Genomic DNA, 16,191 nt, shown 5'->3' on the forward strand with positions numbered 1-16,191 from the left:
ATCTACAAAAAATGTATATGGATATGCTAAATTAATAATCCTTCCTAATTTAATAAATCTTATTTAATTATATTGCTTTTAGTGCCTGCTCACAGCCAAAATAGTTCTGTTTTTTAACTTAATATTAAATAACTAGGAACATTATGAATTCAGATTCTCTGAATTATTTAAACATTAACAATAATTTTTCTTTAAAAAATAAAAATAAACCCACTTTGCTTCAAGAAACATCCAAACTCTTTTCTGACTCTCTTTGCCCACAGTCATTTACTTCTGATGAAATCTTCCTATCTTCCACTATCTAAATGCAAACAACCTAGTTAATTTTCTAACTGCTAATCGCAAACTATAAATAAAACATTAGTTTTCAAAGTATGCCAACTGTTTACAAACTCACTCTCTTTCAACTAGTTTATCCCATTTAATTCTTTCAAGTATTTTTTCCCTGTACATGATAGTTTTTCTAATGCAGCTGAAAAACCTAACAATTAAATTCCATTGTCTGTTATTTAGGTTTCTTCAAATAGCAAATGAAGCTCAAAAGTATTGTGTCATCACTTATTAATATCCTTTGCAGAATTTCAGCTATCATTTTTAAACCAACCACCAGGCTAATGCATATTTATATGTTATAAAATAAGTTTATTCATAATAGCAGTGAAAATATATGCACTAGTGCCCCCCCGCTCCCAATTACATTTCAAAAAGGTCATTAACAAAAGCTATAATACAAACATATATTTGTCAACATTCAGAAAAGAACAAATACACATAAAAATAAAGATGCATATTTCCTTTAAAACTGTACATAAATGAGAATATTCTCTTTCTTTTAATCAGTTAGTGTATGATGATACAACAGCTGTGAGACCCTTTACAGGGTAGTACATAAAACAAGTTTCCAGGATATAAAAAAAATAAAAAATCCTACACCTCTGTATGAGACTGGCTACTTCGCCATTTGATTGAAAACACCTGATAAAGGTTTACATCATAGACTAGATTCAAATTCAGGTTCTTCTTTTAATAAGATTAACTTTCAGAGAAATATCCTTTCTCATTTTATATATCTCATACTAAATTTTATTCATTTCTGCTATTCATATGCTATTATCACTAATTAATGTTGTTATTTAAATTTACTTCTTCTTCTTTGAATGCCGTCTGCTATCGGAGGTCAGTGACCACCTTGGCAAATTTTGAGCGATCCTCAGTCACTCTAAACACAGTCCCTCAGAGCTCATGCCAGTCCACTGTCTGATGTCTGCCACACAAGATTTTCTACGTCTTCCTTGTCCTCCTCTTCCATTTATCTTCCCCTTTATAAGCAATTGAAGTATTTTATATTTTTCATTACAAAGCAGGTGACCAAGATATGCAGTTTTCTTTCTTTTTATGGTAAAAGTTCATGTGATTTCTCCATTTGTTCCAGTACTTCCTGATTGGACGTTTTTGCTCTCCATGAGATTTTTAACATTCGTCTGTATGACCACATCTCAAAGGCTTCAAGTTTTATTATTGATGTTGTCTTCAAGGTCCAATTTTCTGCACCATACAGAAGTATAGACCATACATAGGAGTTTGATTGGTTCAGTGCCATGGCATGTACAACTGCAAGGACTAGAAGTCGATAGTGCATGGGAGGTAGTTAAGAAGTGTTTGCATGAAGCAATGGCTGATTGTATACCTAGAGTCCGAATAATAAATCAACTAGGGGTTAAATGGATGAATAACACTATTAAGCTTGAGCTGCATAAAGAGAAACAACTATGGAGGGAATTTAAGGAGAAAGGTGACCGGCAGGCACACGAACGGTATAAAGCGCAGCCCAGAAGGGTAACAAGTGTGGTAAGAAAAGCAAAAAAGGATTACGAAAGAACATTGGCCATGCAGTTTTTTAGATATGTAGCAAGTAAAAGGAAAAATGTACATGGCAGAATGATTTTAAAGAATGCCGATGGTAGGGAGGTAACTGAATCAGTTGATATAGTTGAGTTACTGAGTGAGCACTTTGCAAGAATATATCATCCAGGTGGTGACATTGCAGAAACGAATGTACCAGTAGATTATACGGGAATTGTGGTGAATGAAGTGGAGGTGAGTAGTCTATTGCATAACCTCAATGTCAATACATCTGTGGGATTGGATGGTATACCAGCTCGTGTTGTACGAGAAGCAGCTAAAGAATTGTCAGTACCCTTGACCATTTTGTTTGAGTCTCGGGTCTGGGTTAGTCCCGAAGGGGTGGAAAGAGGGGAAAATAGTTCCACTGCATAAAGGTGGTTCCAAGACTGCTGTTGTACATTACCGACCGATTAGCATATCAGGAATCATTGTCAAGGTCTTAGAGAAATTAGTCAAGAAAAGAATACAGAATTGGATAGATGAAAATGGGATATTGTATGGGGGACAACATGGTTTTGTGAAGGGTAGATCATACCTCAGTAACTTGCTCACGTTTTATAACACAGTGACGGCTGAACTGGATAGGGGTAATGGGTTTACAGTAATACTACTGGACCTTGCCAAGGCTTTTGATAGGATACCACATAGAACCCCTAATCAGTAAACTGGAGCAGATGGGGATAGATATAGGGTTGGTGTGATGGATAGGAGGGTGGTTGAAGGAGATACCAGAGAGTGGTTTATTCAGGAGTGGAGTCTAAAAGACGGCTTGTGACTAGTGGAGTGCCACAGGGCTCTGTTCTTGGACCACTGCTTTTCAATTTGTTCATCAATGATATAGGAAAGGATTTGAGAGGAAGTGTTCACTTGTTTGCTGATGATGCAAAGTTGGGTAGAGCAATTATAAGTGCACAGGATGTCAAAATTTTACAGGATGATTTGGATAGTTTGGAGGACTGGGCTAGGAAAAATGGATGTCAATTTAATGTGCCAAAGTGTAAGGTTATGCACTTTGGGGTGAAAAGAATAGCAGCAGTATATCGCATTGGTGGAACCGTACTCCAGGAGATTGATGAGGCCAGGGATTTGGGAGTGTTGGTGGATAGGGAATTGAAGTTTAGGGGGCATATTGCAAAAGTGACTAAAACAGCTCACCAAATCACTTGGCTTCTGAAAAATACTTTAACATGCAGAGACAAACAAGTTGTTGTTCCCCTGTATCGAGCCTTGATAAGACCCCATCTGGACTACTGTGCCCAGTTATGGGCACCAGATGTTCTTCATGATGGGGGAGGAAGTGGAGAGGATCCAGAGACGAGTGACCAAGATGATAGCAGGTCTGTGGAATGAACCTTATGAGAATAGGTTGAAGATTTGTGGGTTGCAGAAATTGGTCGATAGGTGAAGGAGGGGTGATATGATTGAGACATTCAAATTACTGAAGGGTTTCTATAAGATTGATCCAGAAGATATTTTTGAAAATATGACTGTTGGTGGGAGGACCAGGGGCCATGAATGGAAGCTGGGCAAGAGCGTGGTTGACAAGGGTGTTAGAGCTAGGTTTTTTACTTGGAGAGTAGTGAATGAGTGGAATAAGCTTCCAGAATCTGTTGTGGGTGCTACGACCGTGAATGAGTTCAAGGTAAGGTATGATAGATACTGTGTGAAGGTCGAATAGTTGTTCTTGACATGATGTTAGGACCTCCCTCGATGAGTCTGTCGACTCCTTGGAGTTGCCCGGAACAATAATAATAATACATAGCATTTAACCATGCGTACTCCAAGCTCTAAGTTTAAGCTGTGGTTACAAAGTGTTGATTTCATCAGGAGAAAATTTTTTCTTGCCATTTCAATTCTGACTTTTATTTCCATTTCTGGATTGCATTCTTCATTTAACCAGCATCGGAGATATTTAAACTTTGTCACTCTTTCTATTCGTTTCCCATTTAAAGAAAGTGATGAATTAAGAATTGGTTTCTTGCTTATGACCATGAATTTAGTTTTGGTGATATTTATTTTTAATCCCATTTTTTCACTCTCTTCATTCACTAGTTCCAGAAGATTTTGAAGATCTTGAATATTGTCAGCCAGGTGTCAGCTGTGTCATCAACATATTGGATATTACTGATGATTTCACCATTTACATTAATCCCTTCCTCTCTTCTTTTTAAGATTTTTTGAAATATGGCTTCTGAGTATATGTTAAAAAGAAGAGGTGACAGTACACATCCTTGCCTTACTCCTCATTTGATGTTAATGGGGCCTGTAATAATGTCATCAACTTGAACAGATGCCTTTTGGTTCCAATATAAGTTTTTGATTAACCTGATGTCTTTATCATCAAATCCAATTCTTCTTTTTAATAATTCAATGATTTTAGTGTTGGATTTGTCAAATGCTTTCTCAAAGTCAATGAAGCAAATGAATATTTCCTTGTTTTGATCAATACATTTTTGGAATAAGATTTGAGAGCAGAAAAGAGCCTCTCTTGTTCCCAAACTGTTTCTAAAGCCGAACTGGGTATCACTGATGGTGTCTTCACGTTTTCTGTATAATCTTTTTTGAATTATTTTCAGGAACATTTTGAGAACATGACTTATTAGGCTGATCATTCTGTAGTCATTTCAAGTTTTCACATTTGCTTTTTTAGGTAACATGATGAAGGTCAACAGTAACCAGTCCTGTGGGAATATGCCTGCATCGTAGACCTTATTAAATGACTTTACTAATATAGCAATGTTGTCACCTTCTAATAACTTTACTATTTCTGCTGGTATTCTATCAGGGCCTAAGGCTTTACCATTTTTAGCTGAGTTCAGCACACATTCTACCTCTGATCTTAGAATGCATGGACCGTCCATCTGTTCATAAGTATTTTCTGGGTTCTGTCTGTTATCAGAAAAGAGTTATTCTACATATTTCACCGATTCTTGTATTTTGTCATCTTTTTCGGATATTATTTCTCCCTTTTTGTTTCAAAGAACACAGTTGTTTTTTCTTAAATATACCCGAGGTCTCTTTCAACTTTTGTGTAGATTAAAACTTTCTGGATGAATGTAGAATTGAAATTCTACAAGAAAAGCATTTCTTGTAGAATTTCAATTTCTCTATATTTTTCATTCATCCAGATTTCTTTTGTTTCTTTGATCTTGCCTTAATTTTTTGAACCTCTTTATATGGTGAGATTGTGGCTAGCAGAACAAAATATACAATTGGGTGCTGCTATAGACCAGGTGATGGAAAAGATGGTGGAGATAGTATGCACAAGCAAATATAAGAAATGAGTGGAAGGAGGGTAATTATTATGGGAGATTTCAACTATGGTAGCATTGATTGGAGTGAGGAGAGGACACACAGGAGGAAGGAATTGGATTTTATGCAGTTATTAAGGAATAACTATCTGTGACAGCATGTAATGGAGAATACTAAGGGTCAGAGAGTGCTTGACCTAGTAATTGCATCTGAGAATTTGGCTGTAACGAATATGACCACATTGCCACCTATTAATAAGAGTGATCATAGGGTCTTGACTTGGGAGGTGGCTAAAAGTGTGGAATTTACAATTAAGACAGAGTACATGTGAAATTATCAGTCTGGTAAGTATGACAAGCTTAGGAGTTTGATTGGTTCAGTGCCATGGCATGTACAACTGCAAGGACTAGAAGTTGATAGTGCATGGGAGGAATTAAGAAGTGTTTGAATGAAGTAATGGCTGACTGTATACCTAGAGTGCGAATAATAAATCAAGTGGGGGTTAAATGGATGAATAACACCATTAAGCTTGAGCTGCAAAAAAAGAAACAACCATGGAGGGAATTTAAGGAGAAAGGTGGCCAGCAGGCACATGAATGGTATAAAGTGCAGGCCAGAAGGGTAACGAGTGTGGTAAGAAAAGCAAAAAAGGATTACGAAAGAACATTGGCCATGCAGGCTAAAGAGAATCCTAAACAGTTTTTTCAATATGTTGCAAGTAAAAGAAAAATGTATATGGCAGAATGATTTTAAAGAATGCCGATGGTAGGGAGGTAACTGAATCAGTTGATATAGTTGAGTTACTGAACGAGCACTTTGCAAGAATATATCATCCAGGTGGTGACATTGCAGAAATGAATGAACCAATAGATTATATGGGAATTGTGGTGAATGAAGTGGAGGTGAGTAGTCTATTGCAAAACCTCAATGTCAATACATCTGTGGGATTGGATGGTATACCAGCTCGTGTCGTACGTGAAGCAGCTAAAGAATTGTCAGTACCATGTACCATTTTGTTTAATTTGAAGGGGGATGGAAAGAGGGGAAAATAGTTCCACTGCATAAAGGAGGTTCCAAGACTGCTGTTGTAAATTACTGACCAATTAGCATATCAGGAATCGTTGTCAAGGTCTTGGAGAAATTAGTCAAGAAAAGAATACAGGATTGGATAGATGAAAATGGGATATTGTATGGGGGACAACATGGTTTTGTGAAAGGTAGATCATGCCTCAGTAACTTGCTCACGTTTTCTAACACAGTGACAGCTGAACTAGATAAGGATAATGGGTTTACAGTGATTCTACTGGACCTTGCCAAGGCCTTTGACAGGATACCACATGGAACTCTAATCAGTAAACTGGAGCAGATGGGGGTGGATATAGGGTTGGTGAGATGGATAAGATGGTGGTTGATGGAGAGATACGAGAGAGTGGTTTATTCAGGAGTTGAGTCCAAAAGACGGCTTGTGACTAGTGGTGTGCCACAGAGTTCTGTTCTTGGATCACTACTTTTCAAATTTTGCAGGATGATTTGGATAGTTTGGAGGACTGGGCTAGGGAAAATGGATGTCAATTTAATGTGGCAAAGTGTAAAGTTATCCATTTTGGGGTGAAAAGATTAGCAGCAGTATATCACATTGGTGGAACCGTACTCCAGGAGACTGATGAATCTCCTGGAGTATTCCTCTGTATCAAGCCTTGATGAGACCCCATCTAGACTACTGTGCCCAGATATGGGCACCAGGGTTTCTTCTTGATGGGTAGGAGGTGGAGAGGATCCAGAGACGAGTGACCAAGATGACAGCAAGTCTGTGGAATGAACCTTATAAGAACACGAAGATTTGTGGGTTGCAAAAATTGGTCGATAGGCGGAAAAGGGATGATATGATTGAGATATTCAAATTACTGAAGGGTTTCTATAAGATTAATCCAGAAGATATTTTTTGAGTATAGGACTAATGGTGGGAGGACTAGGGGCCATATATAGAAGCTGGGCAAGAATGTGGTTAGCAGGGGTGTTAAAGCTAGTTTTTTTTACTTGGAGAGTGGTGAATGAGTGGAATAAGCTGCCAGAGTCTGTTGTGGGTGCTATGACCGTGAATGAGTTCAATGCGAGGTATGATAGATACTGTGTGAATGTCGAATAGTTGTTCTTGACATGATGTTAGGGCCTCCCTTGATGAGTCTGTCGACTCCTTGGATTTGCCTGGAATAATAATAATAATAATATTTTGTTGGACTGTGATTTTTATATAATCTGCGTTGATCCATGAGAGAAAGAATTTCGTTAGTTATCCAATCTTTCTTTTCACTGCTCTATCAGGACACAAGGTATTGGTACATTTCCTCTATGAAGACAGATTTTAATTTGTCCCATGATTCATCAACCCTCATGACGTCATCATTCTTGATAAGTGCTATCTCTTGATTCAGATCTTGACCCAATTTGTTTCTTATCTCTGGGTTTTTTAACTTTCCTGAATTAAACCTTTCTTGTTGATGTTTCTGAAATATAGCTTTCAGTCTAATTTTTAATACTGTCACCAGTAGATTATGATCAGAAGCAATATCTGCACTAGAATAGGTTTTTGTGCTCTTTATGGAACGTCGAAATCGTTGATTAATTACCAAGTAATCAATTTGGTTTCTGACTATATTTGTATTTATTATCTTGTGGTGTTCGCTAAGTATATCACCAGTTCTAGTTCCCGGGAGCGAAAATTAAAAATATGACAAACGTAATTGAAAACCAAAAACGCAATGTAAAAGAAATGGTAGTGCTGGTAGGTACTAATAATTTAAGTGGTGACAAACAGCTTTTTGATGATGAAAAAGGTGTTGTACCACCATATCCCAGTCCTGAAGATACTTTCAGGCGCAAACTTTGTTTACTCACACTTGGATAAAGGATTAAACTAATTTTATTATACTCTAACCAAGTGAAAAATAAACTTTCAACATCTTTCTCTAAATCCAGAGTAATTTATCAAAAAAGGGTGGCACACCATTTGGCAACTCCTATAGGTAGAGATGACCTGCTAATGCTTCTGCCTGGTATTTCCACTTGGGCCTGGCTCCCACTGAAGAGACCTCAATAAAAGTCGAAACTAGTCTGGGTAGTGGCTATTCCCTTAATGCATAACATTAGACATATCCGCAAGGAGATGTGTTTTACATTATAGGAGATACTGAGATAGGAGTGTTGGTATCTTGCTCCACCTTTGCAACGAGTTGCCCTAGTGTTGTACCACCTTACCCCAGTCCTGAAGATACTTTCAGGCGCAAACTTTGTTTACTCACACTTGGATATAGGATTAAACTAATTTTATTATTGGTGACAAACAGCATGAGAGAGGATATGAAAGGTCTGTTTCAAGAAGCGAGAAAGAAATGTTAAAGAGTAAAAATTGTAGGATTACTACCTAGATATGATAGTACTGAGTTAAGAAGGAGGGCGATGATAGCAAATGATTTCACGTGCAGGCTATGTAGAAGATATGGATGTGAGTTTTTAGATGTGTGGGGTGTGTTTGATGGCAGAAAAGATTTGTATAAGAATGATGGCCTGCACTTGAATTTATTTGGCATCAGAGGCCTGGAAAAATTACTTCTTGGTATGAGACTTAATGCAGAGAGTCAGGGAAACTAGAACATCAAGGGAGGAATGAGAAAAATATGTGTGAAAGTTTAACTATGGTATACAAACGAGATAAAGATATGAATGCCTTTGAAGATGGTTATGTATGTGGCGAAGGAGTGAAAAAATATGCTTTGGGTTTGGACCTTTTAAGTATGTCTGGGGAGGGAAAAGAGAAAATTCTAGAACGAGACCAAATACATTGCGTAGCTAATTATAAGAATAGGCCAGGTCGTAATTTATTATGTCTATACACAAATGCTAGGAGCATTGGAAACAAAGGGGTTGAGTTTGTTGCTTTATTGAATACGATGTGGCCTAAGATTGTTGGCATTAGTGAAACCTGGCTATCAGAATTAGATATGGTAAGTGGGATCGCGTGTAACGGATATACTATTTTTAGGAATGACAGAAGAGATAGGAGAGGAGGAGTGCTACTAATGATATCAGATGACTTAAGTCCAGTTAAGGTAGAAATACAAGAAAATAATAATGAGGCTAACAATGTTCCATGTAGCGATGAGTTTGAGTATTTGGTGTGAAGTGGAGGTTAACAGAATGAAATATATGGTGGGGTGTTGCTACAGACCTGGCAGCTCAGTTGTAGGGGACGAAGAAATGCATCGCCAATTTAGCCTTATGGGTACCAAGCGAATGATCATTATGGGTGACTTTAATTTTCCAAACATTGTTGGGTAGAAGAGAAATCTCATGATCAGAAAGAACAGGAATTTATTGAATTGTTGCGAGATAACTTTCTCAAGCAGCATGTGAAAGAAGGAACTTGAGGTCAAAGAGTGTTGGATTTGCTCATAGCATCAGAAGGGATCTCTGTTAAGAATATGGCTATTTTACCACCAATTGTTGAGAGTGATCATGCTGTTCTTTCTTGGGAAGTATCTACTTGTATTGAAGCTCCGATTAAATCAGGCTACATGCTGAATTACAAAGCTGGAAATTATGATCAACTTAGAAGAATACTATCTTTGGTCCCATGGTATCAGTTACTGAATGGAAAAAATGTCAGCAATGCATGGGAATCTTTGAAAAAGTGCTTGAATGAGACAGTATCTGAATGTATCCCTAGTGTTCAAAGAATAAATAGGTTGGGAGTGAGATGGATGTGCAGCTTTATTAAGCTAGAGATCCACAAGAAGAAGTTGATGTGGAAAGAATATCGTGAGAATAACAGTGAGAGGAGTTATGAAATATATAAAGCTCAGGCCAGAAAAGTAACGAGTATTGTGAGAAAAGCTAAAACGGAGTATGAAAAGAAATTGGCCATGCAAGTTAAAGGCAATCCAAAAGAAGTTTATCATTATGTCTCAAGCAAAAGAAAGAACGAATGTGGAAGAATAACTTTACTGAATGCAGATGGTACACGAGTGTCGGAAGCTAAGATTGTTCAGTTAACGAGTGCTCACTTTGCTAAGATATATCAACCAGGTGTATGTAGCAAGGTGCATGGTGCTACTGCTATGTTAGGTCGAGAGTTAAGAGTTCATGAAAATGAGGTTGAAGAGCTCTTGCATAACCTGGATAAGAATATGTCAATTAGGGACAGATGGAATATCTGCTCGTTTGTTAAAGGAATGTTCAGCTGAATTGGCTAGGCCTTTCACACATCTGTATAACTTGAGTCTCAGCTCAGGAATGATACCACAGGAATGGAAGAAATGTATGATATATTGCATAAGGTGGTGCAAAAACTGTGTCTAGCTACCGACTTATTAGTTTCTCTGGGGCAGTAGTGAAGATTTTAGAGAAGTTGGAAAGAAATCGCATACAGAAATGGGTAGACAAGCATTCTATACTATGCAGGGAACAGCATGGGTTTACTAAAGGAAGGTCATGTTTTAGCAATTTGCTCATATTTTATAACAATGTTACGGCTGAGTTGGATAAAGGGAATGGATACACTATGATAATGTTGGATTTTTCTAAGGCATTTGATAGGATACCACACGATAGGCTGTTGTGTAAACTGGAGAATATGGGACTAAAACATAATCTATTGACTTGGATCAGGGGATGGTTGAAAGACAGATATCAAAAAGTGGTATACTGTGGGTGTAAATCTGCCAGATTTAAGGTAACCAGTGGTGTACCTCAGGGTTCAGTCCTTGGGCCATTATTATTCAATCTATACATTAATGACATCAAGCAGGGTCTATCATCAGATTTGCAATTGTTTGCTGATGCTACTGATATTCAGAAATTACAAAATGATTTAAATAGCCTGGAAATCTGGGCTAACGAAAATGACTGTCAGTTTAATGTTAGTAAGTGTAAAGTTATGCATTTTGGCATGATTAGAGTTCCAGCAGCATATTGTATTAGCAGGGTTATGCTACAAGAAACTGAAGAGCAAGGGAGCTTGGTGTATTGATGGATAAGAATTTAAAGTTCAACGGTCACATAGCAAAAGTTGCAAATACAACTCAGAGGATAATTGGTATGCTGAAGCGAACCTTGACATGTAAGGATAAAGAAGTAATTTTGCCTCTTTATAAGGCTTTGATAAGACCACACCTGGATTACTGTGCACAGATTTGGTCTCCTGGGTTCCAAGGGGATAAAGAAGATGTGGAAAGCGTGCAAAGAAGAGTTACAAAGATTATATCCGGATTATGGGATTTAGATTATGAGGACAGATTGCGAGTATGTGGATTACAGACTCCGGTTAACTGGAGAAAGAGGGATGATATATATGAGTTTATAGGGGTCTATAAACTTTTGAATGGGTGTTATAGCATTTCAATTGATGAAACTTTTCATTATATGGAAGGCGGGGAGAGAACACAGGGCATTCATGGAAGTTAAGGTTGTTCTCAGTCAAGAAAGGGTTAAGAGCTAGGTTTTTCTCCCAGAAAGCAGTGAGTGAGTGGAATAATTTGCCCTTACGGGTAGTGAGTGCATCCAATGTGAATGAATTCAAGGGTAGGTATGATAGCTGGGTTTGATAATTTACAGCGTCCCTCGATGAGTCCTTGACTCCCTGGAGGTCTCAGATGATAATAATAATAATAATAATAATAATAATAATAATAATATAGCCTTCGGGATGGTAGCGTAAACCATGTGTTTGTGACTGTTAGCAGTCACAAACACAGTCTCCTCTCTCATTTCTTGTTCCCAGTCCATGTTCACCAACTATATCTCCACCTCTACCTTTCCCAACTTTAGCATTGAAATCGCTCATGATGATGTTAATATGTTTTTTTGTGTTTTTCATTAGTTCTATTAATTGGTCATAAAATTCTTCGATCTCGGTATCACTCTTGTCAGCAATAGGGGCATAGACCTGTATAAGATTAATATCTAGTGGTTGACCTTTTAGTTTTAATAACATCATCCTATCTGGGTAGAGAATGAAGCTCAACAGTGACATTGGCATCTTTGTTTAATACTCTCCCTCGATGAGTCTTTGGACTCCATGGAGGTGTCACATAATAATAAGTACTCTATATTATTCCAACTCGATTTTGATGGTTGTTTTCACTACTTGCAGAGCGGTACATTGTCATGTCATTAACTTGAGTTTTGCACGATCCTGGCTACCTAACTTCAATCGTTCCTAAAATCTCAATTTCAAGTCTTTTCATTTCCTGAATAGCATTTCTTAGCTAACCTGCTTCGTATGGGGTTCTGACATTCCAAGTTCTAAGTTTTAGTGAACTTTAAATTTACTGATTAATTTATTTTTTTAAAAAATGGAGATTTTTATCATCATTAAATTCCCAACATGTACCCTCAAGGGGGGGTGTACAGGATACGATAGTACTACATGAAAAATTTACACCATTATTAACTTCCTATCTACAATTTTCCTCCAAAGTCTGTTACTTTCAAGATTCCAACATTATCAGATCTTATATTTCTATCGTCTAAGGCACTTTTTACCGTATCAATCCACCTATATCTTGGTCTTCCTCCAGATCGTTTTCCTGCCAACCTGGCACTTGTTTTGCTAATCTTTCCTCGCCCATTCTGTTCAAGTGACCATACCACCAGAAATTAGCTCTGTTAACACATTCTTGGATGCTGACAATGTCAAGTTCTTTCCTAATATCCTCATTTTTAATATGATATTGCCATTGATGGCATCTGTTCACGCCTCTAATCTTTCTCAGGACTCTCATATCTGTGGTCTCTAGTCTTTGGTAGAGTGTTTTACTTCTGACCCAGCTCTCAGATCCATAAGTTAAAACTGGTTTGAACACAGTCTTGTATACAGCTAATTTAGTGTTTTGACTAATTTCTCTCTTATTCCATATGAATTTATTCAATTGACTTCCTACAATACCAGCTTTGTTGATTCTGCTGTCTATTTCCATATTTAATTTACCATCTTCACCAAAAATCGTGCCTAAGTAGTTGAAATGTTTTACTTGTTCCACAGGTTCCCCATTCACAACACAGTTGACATTTTCAACGATTCTACCTATTTTCATTGTCTTTGTCTTCTTATTGCTGACCTTCATACCATATCTATTACAACAGCTATTCAATTTGGTCAGGGAATCTTGCAAACTTGTAGCGGATTTATTCAGAAGTATAACATCGTCCACATAAAGCAAACAGTTTACATTAACATCTCAAATTCTGATATCATGTTTAATACCACTTTCCTTCATAATGTGATCCATATAGATAATGAATAACAGAAGGGATAATGTACATCCTTGTCTCACATCAGATTTAACATTAAACCATCTTCCTGTAGTTCCTTCAATTCTAACTGCTGACTTGCAACTCAAATAAAGACTAATGATATAATGCCCCATTGACACCATATAACTGTAGTGTATTGAATAGCTTCTCTCCTGGCACATTGTCGTATGCCATATCCAGATCGACAAAACTTAAATACAGATCTTTGTTATATTCCCATGATTTCCCAACTATTTGTCATAAAGTGAAAATCTGATCCTCGCAACCTTTATTTGGCCCCTGAATCCAGCTTGTTCTTCAAAAAGCTTCTCTCCCACAATTCTTCTCAACCGTTTCTCAAGTATACTTGCATAAATCTTGCATGGAACACTTAGTAAGGAAATACCTCTGGAATTCTCACATTCAGATTTATTTCCCTTTTTATATATGGGTACTATGAGAGCTTTACTCCAATCATCAGGAATTCGTCCCTCTGTCCAGGCTTTCTGAACTATGCAGTGCAGCCACTGTAAGACTTTTATACCACCATACTTCAGCATTTCTGGTCGAATATCATCTACTCCTGCTACCTTTCCACATTTCAAGCCTTGACTTCAAGTATGGATATGTATTCCTGACTGTATGCCTGCAGAGTGTTTTTTTACCTGCAGGCATACAGTCAGATGTATGCCTGCAGGTAATACTGCAGGCATACATCTGACTGTATGCTTGTTTCATTTAGCAATTTTTCAAAGTAATTACTCCATACTTCAAGGATATCTCTTCCTCCTGTTTGCATGTCACCTTTATCATCTCTAACTCCTTTTACAGCATTTCCTACATTTCTAAGTTTCTTCAACAACCTCTAGAATATCTTACCACCTTCTTGGTATTTATTTTCTATGTTCTTGCCAAAGTCCTTCCATGACTTTTGTTTAGCTAGTTTTACACAGTGTTTAGCTTTTTTACATTTGTCTCTGTATTCTCTCAGAGCACAAGCTGACTTATTTGCAGGAAGTTTTGATATGCTTTCTTCTTTTCCTTCACTGCCTCTTTAACCTCCTGTGTCCACCATGGAGTTCTGATTTTTCTATCCTTGCAGACAACCTCACCACATGCCTCTCTGGCTGAATCAATCAGTGTTTTTTTCAAGGCTTGCCACTCAATCTCCAAGGTTTGGTTCCTGTTCTCAAACTCTTTCATTTTTTTCTTCAATAATATTTGTGTATTTTAGTCTGCAGTTCACATCTGAGAGCTGCTCAACTTTTATTATTCTCTTTAAAATTTTCTTACATTTTCTTACTTATTCTTTTCAATATGAAATTCAATTTTATCCTGCTCAAAATCTAAATAGTGATCACTTCCAATTTCAAATCCTCTGTACACTCTGGTGTCCTGCACCAGAGAGAAAACTTCATTATCAACAATAACATAGTCAGTGAGAATTTTCTTATTCCTTGCCTCTTCTCTACATTGAATTTGTGCACATTTATATGTTGGAACATGGTGCTAGTAATAACCAATCTATGTCCTGAGCAGAAATCCAACAGATATTTGCCATTATTATTAGCTTTGCTCTTTTCTCCAAATTTTTGCAAAACATTTTTGTATGTCTGACAATCACTTCATAATCTGCTATTTAGATCCCCAACAAGGTTCAACTTTTCCTTTTTCATTGCGTCAGGAGATTTCTCTAGAGCCTCAAAACATTCCTCCACTTCTACCTTAGTAAAACCCTCTGTGGGACCATAGGCACAAATAAGTCTCATTGTCCAGTTCTCCCATTCTGATATTTGCCCACATCACTCTACCCGACATTGCCTGCCATTCAAGAAGATGAGCCTCGTATTTTGTGTTGAATACTATGGCTACTCCTTCTTTTCCTTGATTGTCATTTCCTGAATATAACATTTTGTATTTATTGCTCAGAAAGATCTCACTAATTTTTGTCTTTTTTGTTTCAGTCACCCCTATTATGTCGATCTGGTACTTATCTAATTCCTCAGCTAGCTTCATTTCTTTGCCATTCAGGCTTCTTATGTTGATAGTACCGATCTTTATCTCTGGTGATGTTGAGTTGGGGTGTGCTTTCAGATTTGTTCCAGTAACTGACTTTTCGCTGTTCGCCCTGGTGAAAACAACAGGGGCCTTGTTTAACCGGACAACGCCCCAGCCGGCATGAAATTTTGTCATGTTGTACCATCATTTTGTATATTGGTTTAAGCCAATAAGAATACAATTTGGTCGGCTAAATCCCAAATTGCCAGCCCATCCTCATTCATTCAGTATCCAGGTAGATACCCAACAGGGTGAAGGCGAGGATTGGACATTAGGTCAGAAGCCCTGGTTGGTTTTCTGCATTCCTTTAAAGGGTATGTGGAGGTCTCCTCTCAGTTATACAGCTTTGACCCTTTAGCACCCCGGAGATATTTTATTACATTCTTAAATTTTACAAGTATTAATAACCGACTAGTTTCACTGACTGATAGCTAATAACTGCTTCAAGACAAGTATATTTATATATACATATATATATAATGGGCATAGTGTAATTATGAAACTTAATGAATGGTACAAACCATTATTCAACTGTTCAGAACTTGCACATTGTCCCCTTCCATAATAGTTTGTACTTTACTTTAAATTTCAGATTAATTATGCTCTGTGCTCTTTATATACATGTAATTACCCTGCCTCTACCAGCTATTAATCTAACTAGTTGTGGCAAAACTAGTCAGGCAGATT

At 37.3% G+C, this 16,191-nt stretch overlaps 1 protein-coding gene across 3 annotated transcripts in view; it reads right to left on the reverse strand.

Moving 5' to 3' along the window:
* The window catches only part of Nasp (Nuclear autoantigenic sperm protein), a 218,189-nt gene that overhangs the window by 23,460 nt on the left and 178,538 nt on the right, over nucleotides 1-16,191 (reverse strand). For all 3 annotated transcript variants that reach the window (XR_016548137.1, XM_090390866.1, XM_090390867.1), the window contains one exon: nucleotides 215-301. Coding sequence is in view for 2 of the 3 variants with exons in the window: in XM_090390866.1 (XP_090246992.1) it covers nucleotides 221-301 (81 nt within the window). In the remaining variant the exon portion in view is untranslated. The remainder of the gene's footprint in view (nucleotides 1-214; nucleotides 302-16,191) is intronic.

The sequence above is a fragment of the Typopeltis vanoorti genome, chromosome 3, assembly GCF_054136105.1.
Source record: "Typopeltis vanoorti isolate ZY-2024b chromosome 3, IOZ_Tvanoo_1.0, whole genome shotgun sequence".
In the NCBI taxonomy this organism is placed as follows: Eukaryota; Metazoa; Arthropoda; class Arachnida; order Uropygi; family Thelyphonidae; genus Typopeltis; species Typopeltis vanoorti.